The 13,637-nt window shown below is 35.9% G+C and overlaps 1 protein-coding gene across 19 annotated transcripts in view; it reads right to left on the bottom strand.

Moving 5' to 3' along the window:
• CADPS (calcium dependent secretion activator) overlaps window positions 1-13,637 on the bottom strand; it is a 403,228-nt gene that overhangs the window by 84,854 nt on the left and 304,737 nt on the right. For 12 of the 19 annotated variants that reach the window (XM_063426852.1, XM_063426842.1, XM_063426843.1 and 9 more), the window contains one exon: window positions 5,955-6,061. In XM_063426852.1, coding sequence (XP_063282922.1) covers window positions 5,955-6,061 — 107 coding nt within the window. Of the gene's footprint in view, window positions 1-5,954; window positions 6,062-7,008; window positions 7,111-13,637 lie in introns of all 19 variants that reach the window. The other 7 variants (XM_063426846.1, XM_063426840.1, XM_063426847.1 and 4 more) reach the window with 1 other exon arrangement.

Raw genomic sequence — 13,637 nt, 5'->3', positions numbered from 1 at the left:
TTGTGCACTGTTGTCAAGCACCTTTTCTCAACATAAGGGGAGGAGGGGCACGTAGATCCATCAACACTCTACAGTCTTGTCCTTTTCAGAATAATTTAGCTCATTTTGGCATCACATCCCATTTAGGGTAGCTGCGCCTACACCGTGGTTCGGGATAACTCTCGTGCACATGAAAACCCCATTTACTGCCCCTAGAGGCAGGATAAACTCCAGGCAAGCAGAAGAGTAAAGATGTAAATATCCCAGATATACTGGGTATATGTTTCTCAAAGACAAACCATAGAGTAGAATGCTGGCATTTTAGCTAAAGAATATTAAGCACAGTATTCAGTGCAAATCATATATGCAACAGAAAAGTTAGCGAAATTGTATTGTAAATATTACAATCTTTAAACAATAAAAAAAAAATATAAGGATAATGGACCTGTTGAACATAATCTGAAACAAAATTGTATTTATCAGAGTAAATAAGACTACACTTTTTCAATTAGATTGTGTCAACATTAGATAGTTCTTTAGGGGTCTAAACGGTCTTGTTCTCATGCAGCTTGTAGGTCAAATGAGCCAGTGAAGCCAATGATGCAGTTTAATATGTTGTTTAATATATTGTAGATTGCACCATTGTCAGAATAATCTGATTGCATGAAAATAAAACATAGTTTATTTTATATATTCAGAAATAAATGAAAGACTCTCAAAATATTGCATTTAACACGTCTTCCGCAAGAATTATTTTAAACTATTCTACATCTATTCTTTTTTTACCAACAACATAGCTTTATCCTTCTTTATAAAGGATAATAAACCTGAATTCAAAGATAAATCTAACCATACTCTGCTAGGTAAGACTAGCACAGTTATGCCTTACTGCATTCCATTAAAGTAATACACACCAAGCAACCACTACAGCCCACTGTAAACCTTATGGTGCTAAAATATCTTGGTCTTGTTAGGTGCTCATTGGCACCCACTCTGCTGTAAGCTCTTTCCACTGAGCTAAGCCTTGCATTGGAGACCCAACTCATTGGTTTAGAGTGAACACCTGAGCTTAAAGAATCCCTACAGTGTCAGGAATACACAGTATAGTGCTGGTGTGGGCTGGTGTGGCTGTTAAGGCAACTGGTCACTCTCCAATCACCCTGAAAAGTTGATGTTCCTCAATTTTTATACCTCGCCGCGGTTGGCCCCACCGCAATGGCTGAGATCCTCAATATATCTTCCCAGAGGAAAGCATTGAATCAACGCATCTCTATGGGGGATGTTTAGTGCCTCCATACAGAGCTATAGTGTCACTTTAACCTAGGCTGCAGGTTCCTGGTGGGTCCCAGTTAAGTTGTCAAGCCACTCTTAAATTGTTACTATGGGAAGATGCCAGTGCACTCCTTATGGTGAGTGTTGCTTTAAGCAATGCAATTCCAGATATGCAATTTCTAGAAAAACCCTTTGACTAATATACTAGTTAAGAACATTCCACCATAAAGCAATTAGCTCCTATGTCAAACCTATCTGATGTTTAAATTAAAAAAAAAAAAAAATGATTTAATTAATGCTTTGAGAATGGTACAGAGAATATTGAATATTGATAATCTTGGCACTTCTGTTGGGCACTTCATGAATGAAGGGCTCAATCCTGTGGGGGTCCCAGTCAAGGATGTCGAGCCAAATATAGCTAGGGAAACTACCAAATTGCTCTCTTCAGTAGGAAGTGAGTAACTGCTAGAGGACCTCTTTTTAAGTACTTCAACTAAATGTATTAATAGAAGTTGCAAGATAAAGAGTCCATAGTTGAACAGGACCCATGGTATGAAAGTATCCTCTTATTCTATCACTAGAGGTTCTGGCCAGTGCACAAGAAAGATAGACATTGATAAGATTTTGCCTCATATTTGAGTCCGCTTACACACAGAAATGAGGTCAGAGACCAGATGTTTCTGTAGAAAGTTTGTACCTAATCTGAAGTTGGAGGCATAGAAATATAAAGGTTTTAACAGGAAATCAAGGTGACACGGTTGTCATGGGCCCGGCGGCCCTGGGGGCCCGGACTGCACAGGGAGTCCCGGGCCCCACATTCCCTGTGTGCACATATACATAGCGACTTTCGCTAGCATTATGTGCACCTGCGGGTCCCTGGCTCCCTGTACAGCGCAGAGGAGGCCCTGCACACAGCGTCTCCACTTCTCAGCTGCTCTGCTCTCTCCAAGTCTCGCAAGTGTGCGTCCGTCAGAGCTTTGCCATGGGTTACCATGGCAACGACCCCCACAGCGATATTTGGAGAGAGAAGAGATGCTGGGAAGTGGAGACGCAGTGTGCAGTGAGTCGGGAGCCCGAACCATGCCACCGGACCACCATGGAACGTGATCATCCCCCCCCCCTCCCCCCCGGCCACAGGTCAGACGCAGGGAGGGGGGAATAAAATAAAGTTTAAATTAATTATAATAACAAATATGCTCTTTCAACGCCCCCTACAGTATGCAGCATCACAACAACATTTACACACACTATACACAGTTAAACACACTACATCATTACACACACACACACACACACACACACAGTACATTCTTACACAAACACACACTCTGCAGTCACTATACACACACTACATACTTACACAAATACACACTCTGCAGTCACAACACACACACTACATCCTTACACAAACACACACTCAGCAGTCACGACACACACTACATCCTTACACATATACACACTCTGCAGTCACTATACACACACTACATCCACTATACACACACTCTGCATTCACTATACACACACTACATCCACTATACACACACTCTGCATTCACTATACACACACTACATCCACTACACAAACACACACTCTGCATCTAATACACACAAACTCTACATACATTACACAAACGTACAATTTGTATCCACTATACACACTGCATTCATGACACGCACATCGCATCCACTATACACACACCACAGTACACACACACTTCATCCTTGGGGGCGAACTCAGAGGCGGCTCTGTGGGCAGACTCGGGGGGCCCAGAACTTGAGCTGTTTCAGGGGCCCCAAAATTTCTGATTCTAGTCCTGAACACATGCCTTCCAGCAGGGATTGTAGAGACAAAAATAAGAGTTGTACATTTTGGAAAAGTCTTTCAGTTCAGGTAACAGAAACAATGTTTAAGAAAACCTGAGGTGGATGCAATGTAAGCTAAAAGAACATGGAAATAGAAATCAAGAATCATGCGTGTGCTTTTAGATAAGAAATTGGTAGACCTGCCACATTTCTATCTGATATCAAAATCTATGTTTCTATGCTGTGAAGTGTTTATTGACTTCTTAAATTGGCAAACCCCCCAAAACAATATACCAATATACCAATATAGAATATAGATTCATTGGCATCTAAAAACTCTTAAGGTGCGTTCTATGTTTCAAAGACTTATTCACTAAATATTTGTTGTTTAGTGAAAAGCACAAGCATAATTCTTGATTCAAGTTTCCATTTCCTGTTTAGCTTACATTGTCTCCATTCCAGGTTTTCTTGAAAATTCGTCACAATGTACACAATTTAGGCCAAATATCTGAAATGGAAATTTTTTTTGTACTCTGTAATTTTGCCTACATTTTACCAACTTATGCAACTCAAGAAAATTCACTACATAGAGCTTACATGGGCAACATATGGTCTATCTAATGTTGATAAAGTAAAGCACCCCTAGACCTTCATGCTTTTATCATGCCACCTAGTATAATAAAGATTATCATACTTGATTATCCACCCATCCATGCACCAAAGTGTGCCATGAACATATTAACTTCAGGGCAGGAATAGGCCAAATCTAATCCTTACATGTGTTTTTGAGTAAATGTAAATTAACTTTGAGTCCCATCTAGCAATTAGGCAAAACTATGTTAGTTTGGCTAGAAGTATATATCTCTCTTGTAAGACTGCAGGTAAATGTGACATTTTATAAGCTGCTGATGAAGGCAAAAAACAACAACAAAAAACTATGTGTGTTTTGAAAATTCCTCTCATTGAAGTGTACTTCGTACAAAACATGTTGGGAACCAGTGACCCATGCATCCACCTATCATCCATACATCCACCAAAGTGTACCTATCTAAACAAAATATTTCACAAATACCATTATACCTTTACCACTACATTCCTATGTAGTAGTTTTTTGAATAGTTTGACTGAAACAAGGGGGTCCCCAAGGCACTTGCAGGCCCCTGTGCTTGCTTATTGCTAGTCCTAGAACCCCTAGCTTAGCTCAAACTGCCCAAAAATGGTTTTATGAAGTACCTGCATCCTAATGGTGCCTACGCTGCCCTACTTGAGAAAAAAAAAATGTAAAATAGAAATATGAAAGGTCAAAAATTATTACGCAGCATTTTACAATTATAGAAAGAGGTTAAGAAGTCCCTGCCGAGATGATTTTACAATCATTGAGGATTTAAAGTAGGCAGATGTATACATTATAGTGTCTTGCCTAGGGACAATTACTGGCGAGGTGGTCTGACCATAATTGAAACCTGGACTTTCAATAGTGTTCTAAACATATGTAACCATAATTTTAATAAAAAGTGTGGACATTTCATAATAATAATTCCTACACACTGTGAGATCCCCAATTCAGAGCTTTACATTTTAATCTACCTCATATTAATCAGATGTGTTTTTATTGTAATATAAGACATAGTTTAAAACTTTTTTTTTAGAAAGAATAAATCTCCTGGTTCTACTGAGAAATGCAGATAGATTACAGTGAGTTAACTACAGACTAACATGGGTAATACACTTGTAATACAATAGGTTTAGGGTAGACTTAAGGAAGGTTGGGATGTGCTGGGATATGGCTGCAATGCCTGTAAAATGCATCTGTTGTTGCATGCACGGACTGATTTATCAATGCACACTTCAACTGTGCAAAAAACTACAAGCACTCTAAGTGAGGTTGCTGCTACATTGTATTACAACTACGGAGGAGGCAAAAAGGTAAAGTTCCATCAGAAACATGAAGGACATGCACGAAATATGACAGCAGGTGTCTTGATTTATTTGATTACATACCTCTTTTCCCTGCCAGGATCATCCAAGATAGAAAGAACAGTAGAAAAACAGGGAGGAAATTTAAATATGCAATCAGGCATTAGTTGGGTCTTTTTTTTGTGTGGATGTTTTGTATTAGAAAAATGGTAATAGTTTGTTTGTTTGTATTTTAATTGATATCAATTTTACTCGTTCTGACTTGTTACCAAGGTCGTTACAGTTTCAGAGAAATAAAGTTAAAACTATTTTTGGTTGAGTGATAAATCAGTTTAGAGTAAAAATGTGACATTTAAAGTGATGATATAGAAAATCGGTAAGAATAAATAGTGTTCACTGGTCTATTTATCATGTGGCTATATGTAGCTTTAAGTTCCTTTACTTGAAACGTGAAAGTATAATAATCACTTTTTCCCCATAATCTTTTTTTTTTTCCCCACTATCAAGCTTCATGCTATTCAGTTATTCACTACCATCGATTTTATGAGAATTATTAAATAAAATAATAATATATTATATTATAAAATTATTTATAGTATCTGCGCAGAACTGGAATGATCATTTTTGATATATAACTATAGGACATGCTTTTTTAATAAAATAGAAAACAATACGTTGTAGAATTTCTCCCTATCAATGTATCACAATTTGTTGCAAATTAATAAAATGCAGATACAATGATATTATCTAAAATTAGGTTATTACATTAAAAAAATAATTTTCAAGATCTACAACTTTTTTCCATCTAGTTTTCTCTTGGGTGCATTCAAAGTTTCTGAGCGATGACAATAAATCTGTGTTTTGTGAAATCCATTTGATGGTGTCATTAAGCGACCTGGAGCGCTCTGTTCACACAATGATTCTGGCAGTACTGCCATACAAATGGACAATTCTACAATTCCTACAGACGAAAGAGTTTCTCACCTCTGCATGATGTTCCTCATTCTGCTGGAGAACTTCTATTACAAGTTCCGCAAGACGTATTGTATCTTCTAGCTTTTTGGCTGGAGTTACTAATCGCCCTACATTTTCTGAAGTACAAGAACAGCAGTTAGAACAATGACCCAAGGGAATGTGTGGATTATATCTTCTGCAACTCATTCAAAGTCCATTGCATTGTAAACCATATAAGATCATGCAAAATCTTATGTTCTATATAATTAATGTTAGACGAACCATTCTTAGTTAAACTACATCAACAGTGCTCCAGCTTTATAATAAACATACCTATATCTATATCTATATATATATATATATATATATTTGTGTCTCAAGAAAGATGAATATGTAACTTGGGAAAGGAATATTTTTTTTTTTACTATGTTATAAAGTTTTGATGTCTGCTATGGGAATTTTGGAATGCTGAGGTACATAATTAAAATATCTAATATTTTTGTAGTCACATTAAATGGTCAAGTGTGTCTATTGTGTAATTATATTTCATAGATGTATAATGTCAACTCAAACCAAGAAGAAATTTGGCATTTACAATCGTTTGTTCCAAAATGGAAATGCGAAAATAACAGCTGGAGCACTGACGCACAAAAATAAATATCTACATTATATTGAGAAAAAAATTAGAGACATTAACTTTAACTTATACATATTAATAGTGTCATGCAAAATGTCATGTAACAACAATGTTATTTTGTGCTGACATTCATATTTGAAAATGTTGCATGTGCCAGACATAGCTAGACAAAATGGACATAGTAAAATAAATGTGCTCTGAGGCCTACATTGTGACTAAACTAGGCTACCTCCCATAGAGCCAGAAGGATAAAACAACGCCAGTTCTGCAGTGCATTAAGAGTTAACTTTAATGCAATGCATTGTGGGTTGGCCTCTCTACTGCAATGCATTGTGGGTTGGCCTCTGTACGGCAATGCATTGTGGTTCCTTCTAGCACTAAAGGATACGGGTATAGGGAAATAAAGCTAGTCTAGAAAAGACAGTTAAAGTATAATTAATACAGTACTTGGTATTTGCCTAGGCATGCCTTTGAGCCTCTGATTTAACATGTTAGCCTGCGCTTGATTGGGTGGAGGCACAGGTGGTGATTTTGGCTTAGGCCGATGTACTGGTCATGCATGATAGACAAAAGAATACAAAGTAAAGAGGCGTGTGAGTATATACACAAATATGACACAAGGGAGCATTTCAAAGCAAATAAAAACAAAACCAGTGAAGATGATGAAATGGGCCATTCTCCTAGACACCTAAATGCACACTTACTAAGCTAGTCTCTAAACAAACTACAGGTATTAAGACACAATTACCGAGATACTAACCAAACAGAACACATTATACTAAAGGTATTGACAAGGTGTACAACTGGATATAGACCTCGACACGAAGATATGTTTTTCTTTATGAAAAAACATATCTCTGTAAAAAGTTTATTGTGAACAGATAACATTTTACCATTCACAATAAATTATTACATATTAACTGTTGGACAAACAGATACCTCATTGAATGTATTTATCAGTACCCCGGATACTGTGTTTAGGAGCAGGTCACAGGACCCCTTGGTGGTAAAGTAAATTTAGAAAACACAGAAGAAACATGGATGACATATTACGGGTCCCATTATGTAAGACAAACATTTCTTTAAGATGGAGTCTGAATTAAATATTTTTAACAATTCAGCTGTTTTGGACTAAACTGTGTGGCTGGGATGTAAGCTTTTTTCATTAATAAAATGTAAATTATTTATAAACAGATTCCTATTTTCATTTTGAATACTAACATATTTTGTGTCTATTGGATTTAAAGGATATAGTAACACATTCATCTCCATTTTATACCTAGTTTATGACTATAATGCAGCCAAGAATAAAGGCGTATTTACTCGGATAACAATCTGCCTGTGACTTTAGTGAAGGATATGTAAAATGAATTGATGACTGTTCTAGAATTTTAGGTGGCCAAGCAACCTATTGTTTTTGTTACCTTTTTGTTATTATTAAGGTTAGGTTGTTTTTCAATAGTATTTACTAAAAGGGTTAGGTTTTGAGCCTTCATGTTTTTTCAGTCTTTTTCTTTTGTCATTTTTTTAACTAAGCTAAACAAATATTGATTATAAAGATTTGGGTGGCACAAATGCTTTTCAGCCTCACTCAAATATTATTTATTAACAATGGAAGTATCAGAAACGGTTAAAAAAAAAATAAAAAAAATATAAAAAACAATATTTGATGGAACACTATCATGTTAGGAAATCAAAGCTGTATTCCTAACACAATAGGGTCCCTCTTCACCCCACTGCCCACCCCTCATGGCAATCAAATTAAATCAATGCTTTCCTGTGAGGTTTTGGAAGACGTTGAAATCCTCATGCAAAGCGTGAGGACATCCAGTGTTGATTCACAGAGTTAAACTCCATGAAACGCCATGAAACTGCAGAAAACTGCTACATTTTCAGTTGCAGGGTTAAACGGACAGTGCACCCAAACCACTCAAATTAAATGATATGGTCTGGGTTCCCATAGTGTCCCTTTAACTCTTCGAAGACATTACACCATGTGTTATTGATATAAATATAATATGGAGTGAATTCAAATGTTGCCCTTTATTGCAGACATCAATTTATCTATGTTTAAGGCTTTAGATAAAGTGTTCGATATTAAACTTTAAAAAAATCACTTGATATAGTGCACAGCTACTGTTTCCAGTATAAACGGCTGTTGGGAAACTATTTGTTACGTATGATATTCTGCATCAATATTTAAAAAAACCCTATTCAATATCATTCAGTATCATACTGTCCATATTGATTTTAATTTCTGTAAACATAATATTTTATATATTTGTAAGATAACTGATTTAACACTGCACTGATGACTTTACAGCTGTGTTGTATGAATATTTTAGTAAATATGACATTGGTAGGCAGGCATCCGTCGGCACTCCAGATAATTGTGGACTACATCCTCCTTGCTGCTTTGCCAGCGTTATGGCTGTAGGGGTATTATGGGAGATGCCGTCCACAACATCTGGAGTGCCAAAGATTTCCTATCCTTGAAATAGGGCCAGACACAACAATAGTAAGGAACGCCAAAAAAAAGCAGCCCTCTAGGCTGGAAAACATAGAACACAAAGAAATAGTAGTGCTGCGCACCACAATATTTTAAAAATAACTTTTTATTAGCATCACAAAATATAAAATGTAGTCCAATATTTATTTAAATCCCATATAGTTTAGAGTTAACGTATAACTATGAAACCAATGGATGCTAGAATGCTGTTTGAATGCATTCAATGGTAGCAGTCTAATCATCACAAACACCACTTAATAAAGAAAAAACATATAATCAAGGTCTAAGTAAAAAGTCTCAAATACCAAAATATAATCAACAAAAGGCACAGCACTTTGCCTGAATAAGCCTTTCTCCATTTAAATGTGTATTACACTACATATTTTATATTTTGTGATACTACTAAATAATTAATTTTATAACATTGTGGTGTGCATTAACAACTTTTATAGCTGTGTTCATCAAACCAGAGGACCCACCAAACACCAGGATTATAGGGTATCCTTTTTGGTTTTGGCATTTTGGTGGTTCCTCAGGCATCCTTTGAAGAAAACTGCCTCGGGAGACAACATTTTTACACAACTCAAAAACCAACACATATAACATAATACATTTAATTTTTCAAAAAGTATGACATTTTGTTTTCAGAACATCTCTTTTTATCATTTTTTTTGTAACTCTTTGACTACCAAGTTACACAAACCATTATAGGAAATCTCTCTACGCCACTTTAGTAAGGGTAGAACGCCAAGGTACTGATAAATAAATTTTCAATGATATTGGAAACAAAAGTAAACAAATTCTTTGTTACACAGAGCAAAAAAAAAATATAAAAAATATACATATTTCCTCTTTTGCAGTTTCAAATTAAAAAAAAAAAATACTGCTAATTTAGTAGGGTGTTAAAAATATTATTTGTTACACTGCTAAAATGCTAGGGTTCTTCATTTTCATCTTTTTCCATATTGCATTACAAATTAGATGCTAAAACTACAGCAGTTGCTAATGTGACCTATGAATTATTCTTATATCCTTTTGTCTAATTTAAACATGTATAACATCTGTCACTTTTCAAAATGTGTGCTTTCTAATTGTTTCAAGCCTCCTTTAATTATTTTCAATGTGAAATTCTAGTGGATCTCATATTGTTGCTTGAATCAAACAGTATCAACCCATGCCAGCTCCATCAAATATGTTACTTGCTCTTCCAAATGTTAGAACGCAGCAATCAGAGTCTGACCCATCTGTCATATAGTTTACCAGCACATCAAAATTATTTTAAAAATGAAAATAATATTCTTTCAAAATGCACACAGCAACAGCAAGCATACAGTTCTATCAATCCGAAGGTTACAGATATAGTTGCATTAAAAGTTTTATACGATCTGTAAAATATAGCAAATACCTATTTAGGATATAGGGATTAAAATAACGGTGACTATATATATATATATATATATATATATATATATTTATATATCTATATCTTTTAATGCATTGACATTGCATTGTCCCTACTGGGATGAGGATTACCAGAAAATTGAAACTTCAAAGGAAAAGCTTTACAATTGAATATCCTTTAACTGTGTTTATTATTGTTTTTATTTATTATTGCATAATGTTTATACATAATCTGCATATTACATTAAATATTGGAATCGTTGCAAGCCTGGATTGTCCCTTTAACCCCTTATGGACACAACTTCTGGAATAACATGGAATCATGACGGAATACTCACGTCATGTGTCCTTCAGGGGTTAATTAGTGTAAAATCACCTGTACTTGTTGATAAATTATTCTATGCACTTTACAGCAATCTGCATGGATTGGGCATTCACAGCCTTGTGGAGTGGGACACTAAGTGTCAGCACCATGTAGTGTACCTCAACACATTATCTTAGAGGGCATTAAACTTTGGGGTTGACTGCCCCATTAATTAAATTGTCAGTCCGATCCTCTTGGTGTTACAAGCCTTTTTATCCCTCATGCAAAGGTTGAGGGAAAACAGGAGAACATGCATCAAACATTTAGAAACATTTAGTGTATAGGGTTAGCAATGGGTAGGGGCTGTGCTCTTCTACAGTACATCTCTATCAACGTGGAACTGCCATGAAGCCCCTCATGAGTGGCACTGATTGGGTTTATAGTTGCTGTTATTAGGACATACAAGGGCTAAACTATTGGTGATTGTCCTTTGTTAATTGTTATCCTCTTCTACATAATAAGAGGACGTTGGAGAAAGTGAGCGACACAAAAAAAAAAAAAAAAAGAATAAACAAGCCTGGCACCCTTATTGATTGATTTATTTAATTAATTTTGCTCTTTTTATTCCCTATCTTCGAAGTAATTGAAAGTTTATATGAAAGCATAGTATTAGCATAGCATTTATCAAAGCGTATTAAACCATCCCATTTTCTTATAGATACATTTTTACTGCTCCAAATTTTAGTCTCTTTGCTTGCAGACATTTTATATTATACCAAAATGTTTAATGAACACAGTGCAGTTTATTCACTTAACATTGAAATGTGGTGAACTGAAAACCGAATTGCAAAATTCAAGATAATCCAGACAAACACTGATTGTAGCTGACATAAATATGGAGTTTGCCATTCGAACTAGGAAAATCTATATTAGAAACGACTATATTAATTTCAAATGGCACATCACTATGCAACCAATAAAGTTAAATCTAATAGATTTGGATGCATAATGCTTTTTTGCAGATGTTCTTAACATCAATACTTTTTTATTTTAAAAATAATTTTAATTTCAAGAAGTTATTTAAAACATTAAAGGTATAGCAAGCAAATACATGGGGCATATAACAGGCAATAATGGTAATAGATTTTCTTCAGAAATTATATAAATGTACTCAAATAAAATGGTCAACTATATGGCTGTTTGAAAAGAACTGGTTGGTATTGTTGAAATGTCACTGGAATGTCTGCATGTGGGCATAGTGTCCTTGTTTAGTAAGTATCATTACACAAAGAACCTGTACGGTAGAAGGCACTGCAGACAAATGCACTGCAGACAAAACTGTCGCTGCAGCCTGCAAAGAATTCCTGCACTGCGTTCAATAAAGTGAGAGCCCTCACTCCCTCCCTGACTGCCAGAATACGTTCATGAAGTTTGACCTGCAAAAGTTGTTGCAGAATGCTGGAAATAGGAGGAGGCTGAGATGCAGAAAGACAAAATTGAGCATAGAGAAAAAACTTATTACTCTGCACTGAGTAACATTGCATAACAGCAAAAAGGAAGATAAGACGGGCTTTATGATGGGCAAAATCCAATTTTTATTTATTTGCAATGCAAATAAACAAACTTATATTATGCACATTGTTAACAGGAAAAGGGTTAAATGTATGGTTGCTTTTTGGATCATCTTGGGGCATTCAATATATTATGGATTATAATCTGACATTTGTTAATTTTCTCAGGAGTACTTTGATTGCAACTGGTTTCACTTGCTCATAATGACTTTGGAAGGTTGAGGCTCAAGTTTGGAGTCCAATTCCTGGTATCTACCACAGAGTTGGAGAGCTGTCTACTCTCTTTGTCATGATCTACTCTATTTTACACTGACCATCATGGCATATGAAACCACATTCATGGTCTCTCTGCAAACATAAATTCATAAGTGAAAAGTGGACGAATTGTGCCATTAAAGGCACATAAACATTGCAAACCCTTCTAGATCACCAGTAAATAGTCTCAGGAACACAAGGCCTGGTCAAAACTGTAACTCATCTAGTCCCAATTGTCCTGAACTGTTCAGTACTGTTCAACAGTGATAAGAGTGATGAACCCTCATGATGCATTCTGCTTTAAGCATTTTTTTAGGTCCCTTTCTAACTTCTGTGTTAGGTCGCCCCTTGACTTTGCCTAGTCCTTCTTGGTAATTACTTGCAGGTAATGCTGTTGTTTAAGGCAACACATGCATCATGTGAATAAAGATATACAGAGTTTAATATGGAGCAAGCCATTGGGTTATTTATGGCTCACCTAGACTGGGAGCAACAGTCAATGTAGATTCTAGTACCTGTGTAGCCATGTTTGCGTTACATGCCACGCTAAACTGTATCAGTTGAATCATTATGTGTAGACATCCTCGTGTCCTATGTTCCTCTGTCTTAGCAAGCTCCAAGAGTACCATACCAATCCAGTCATCTCACGAACAAGCAGAACTAAGTCATATAAATATATGCAAATGTGTAGGTGGAGACACAACCCAAGTGAAAACCCTGTAATGTAAATAATTGTTTTGTGTGCCTCACTATATGAATTCAAATGGAATGGTCCACACCCCTTCATTCAGTGTTGATTTATTGGTCACCAAGAAAGGAACACTTAATGAAAGTGTGCTAAGCCATCTAGTCATTTAACTATTAATACTGGTTTTGGCAGAGTGTCAGCGTCACCCTTGATAAAGTGGGTGTTATCTGTTTGGAGCGTTGCTAACTATGTGAAATAACTGAAGATCAGAGGCCCAATTTAAGATTAAGATTCATGGCAATACTGCAAGACTAAAATGCGAGTGCTTACTTCAATGACATTAGCAAT

The sequence above is a fragment of the Pelobates fuscus genome, chromosome 7, assembly GCF_036172605.1.
Source record: "Pelobates fuscus isolate aPelFus1 chromosome 7, aPelFus1.pri, whole genome shotgun sequence".
Lineage (NCBI taxonomy): Eukaryota > Metazoa > Chordata > Amphibia > Anura > Pelobatidae > Pelobates > Pelobates fuscus.
Note: the sequence above shows the minus strand (reverse complement) of the source record. Positions and strands in the feature narration are given on the sequence as shown.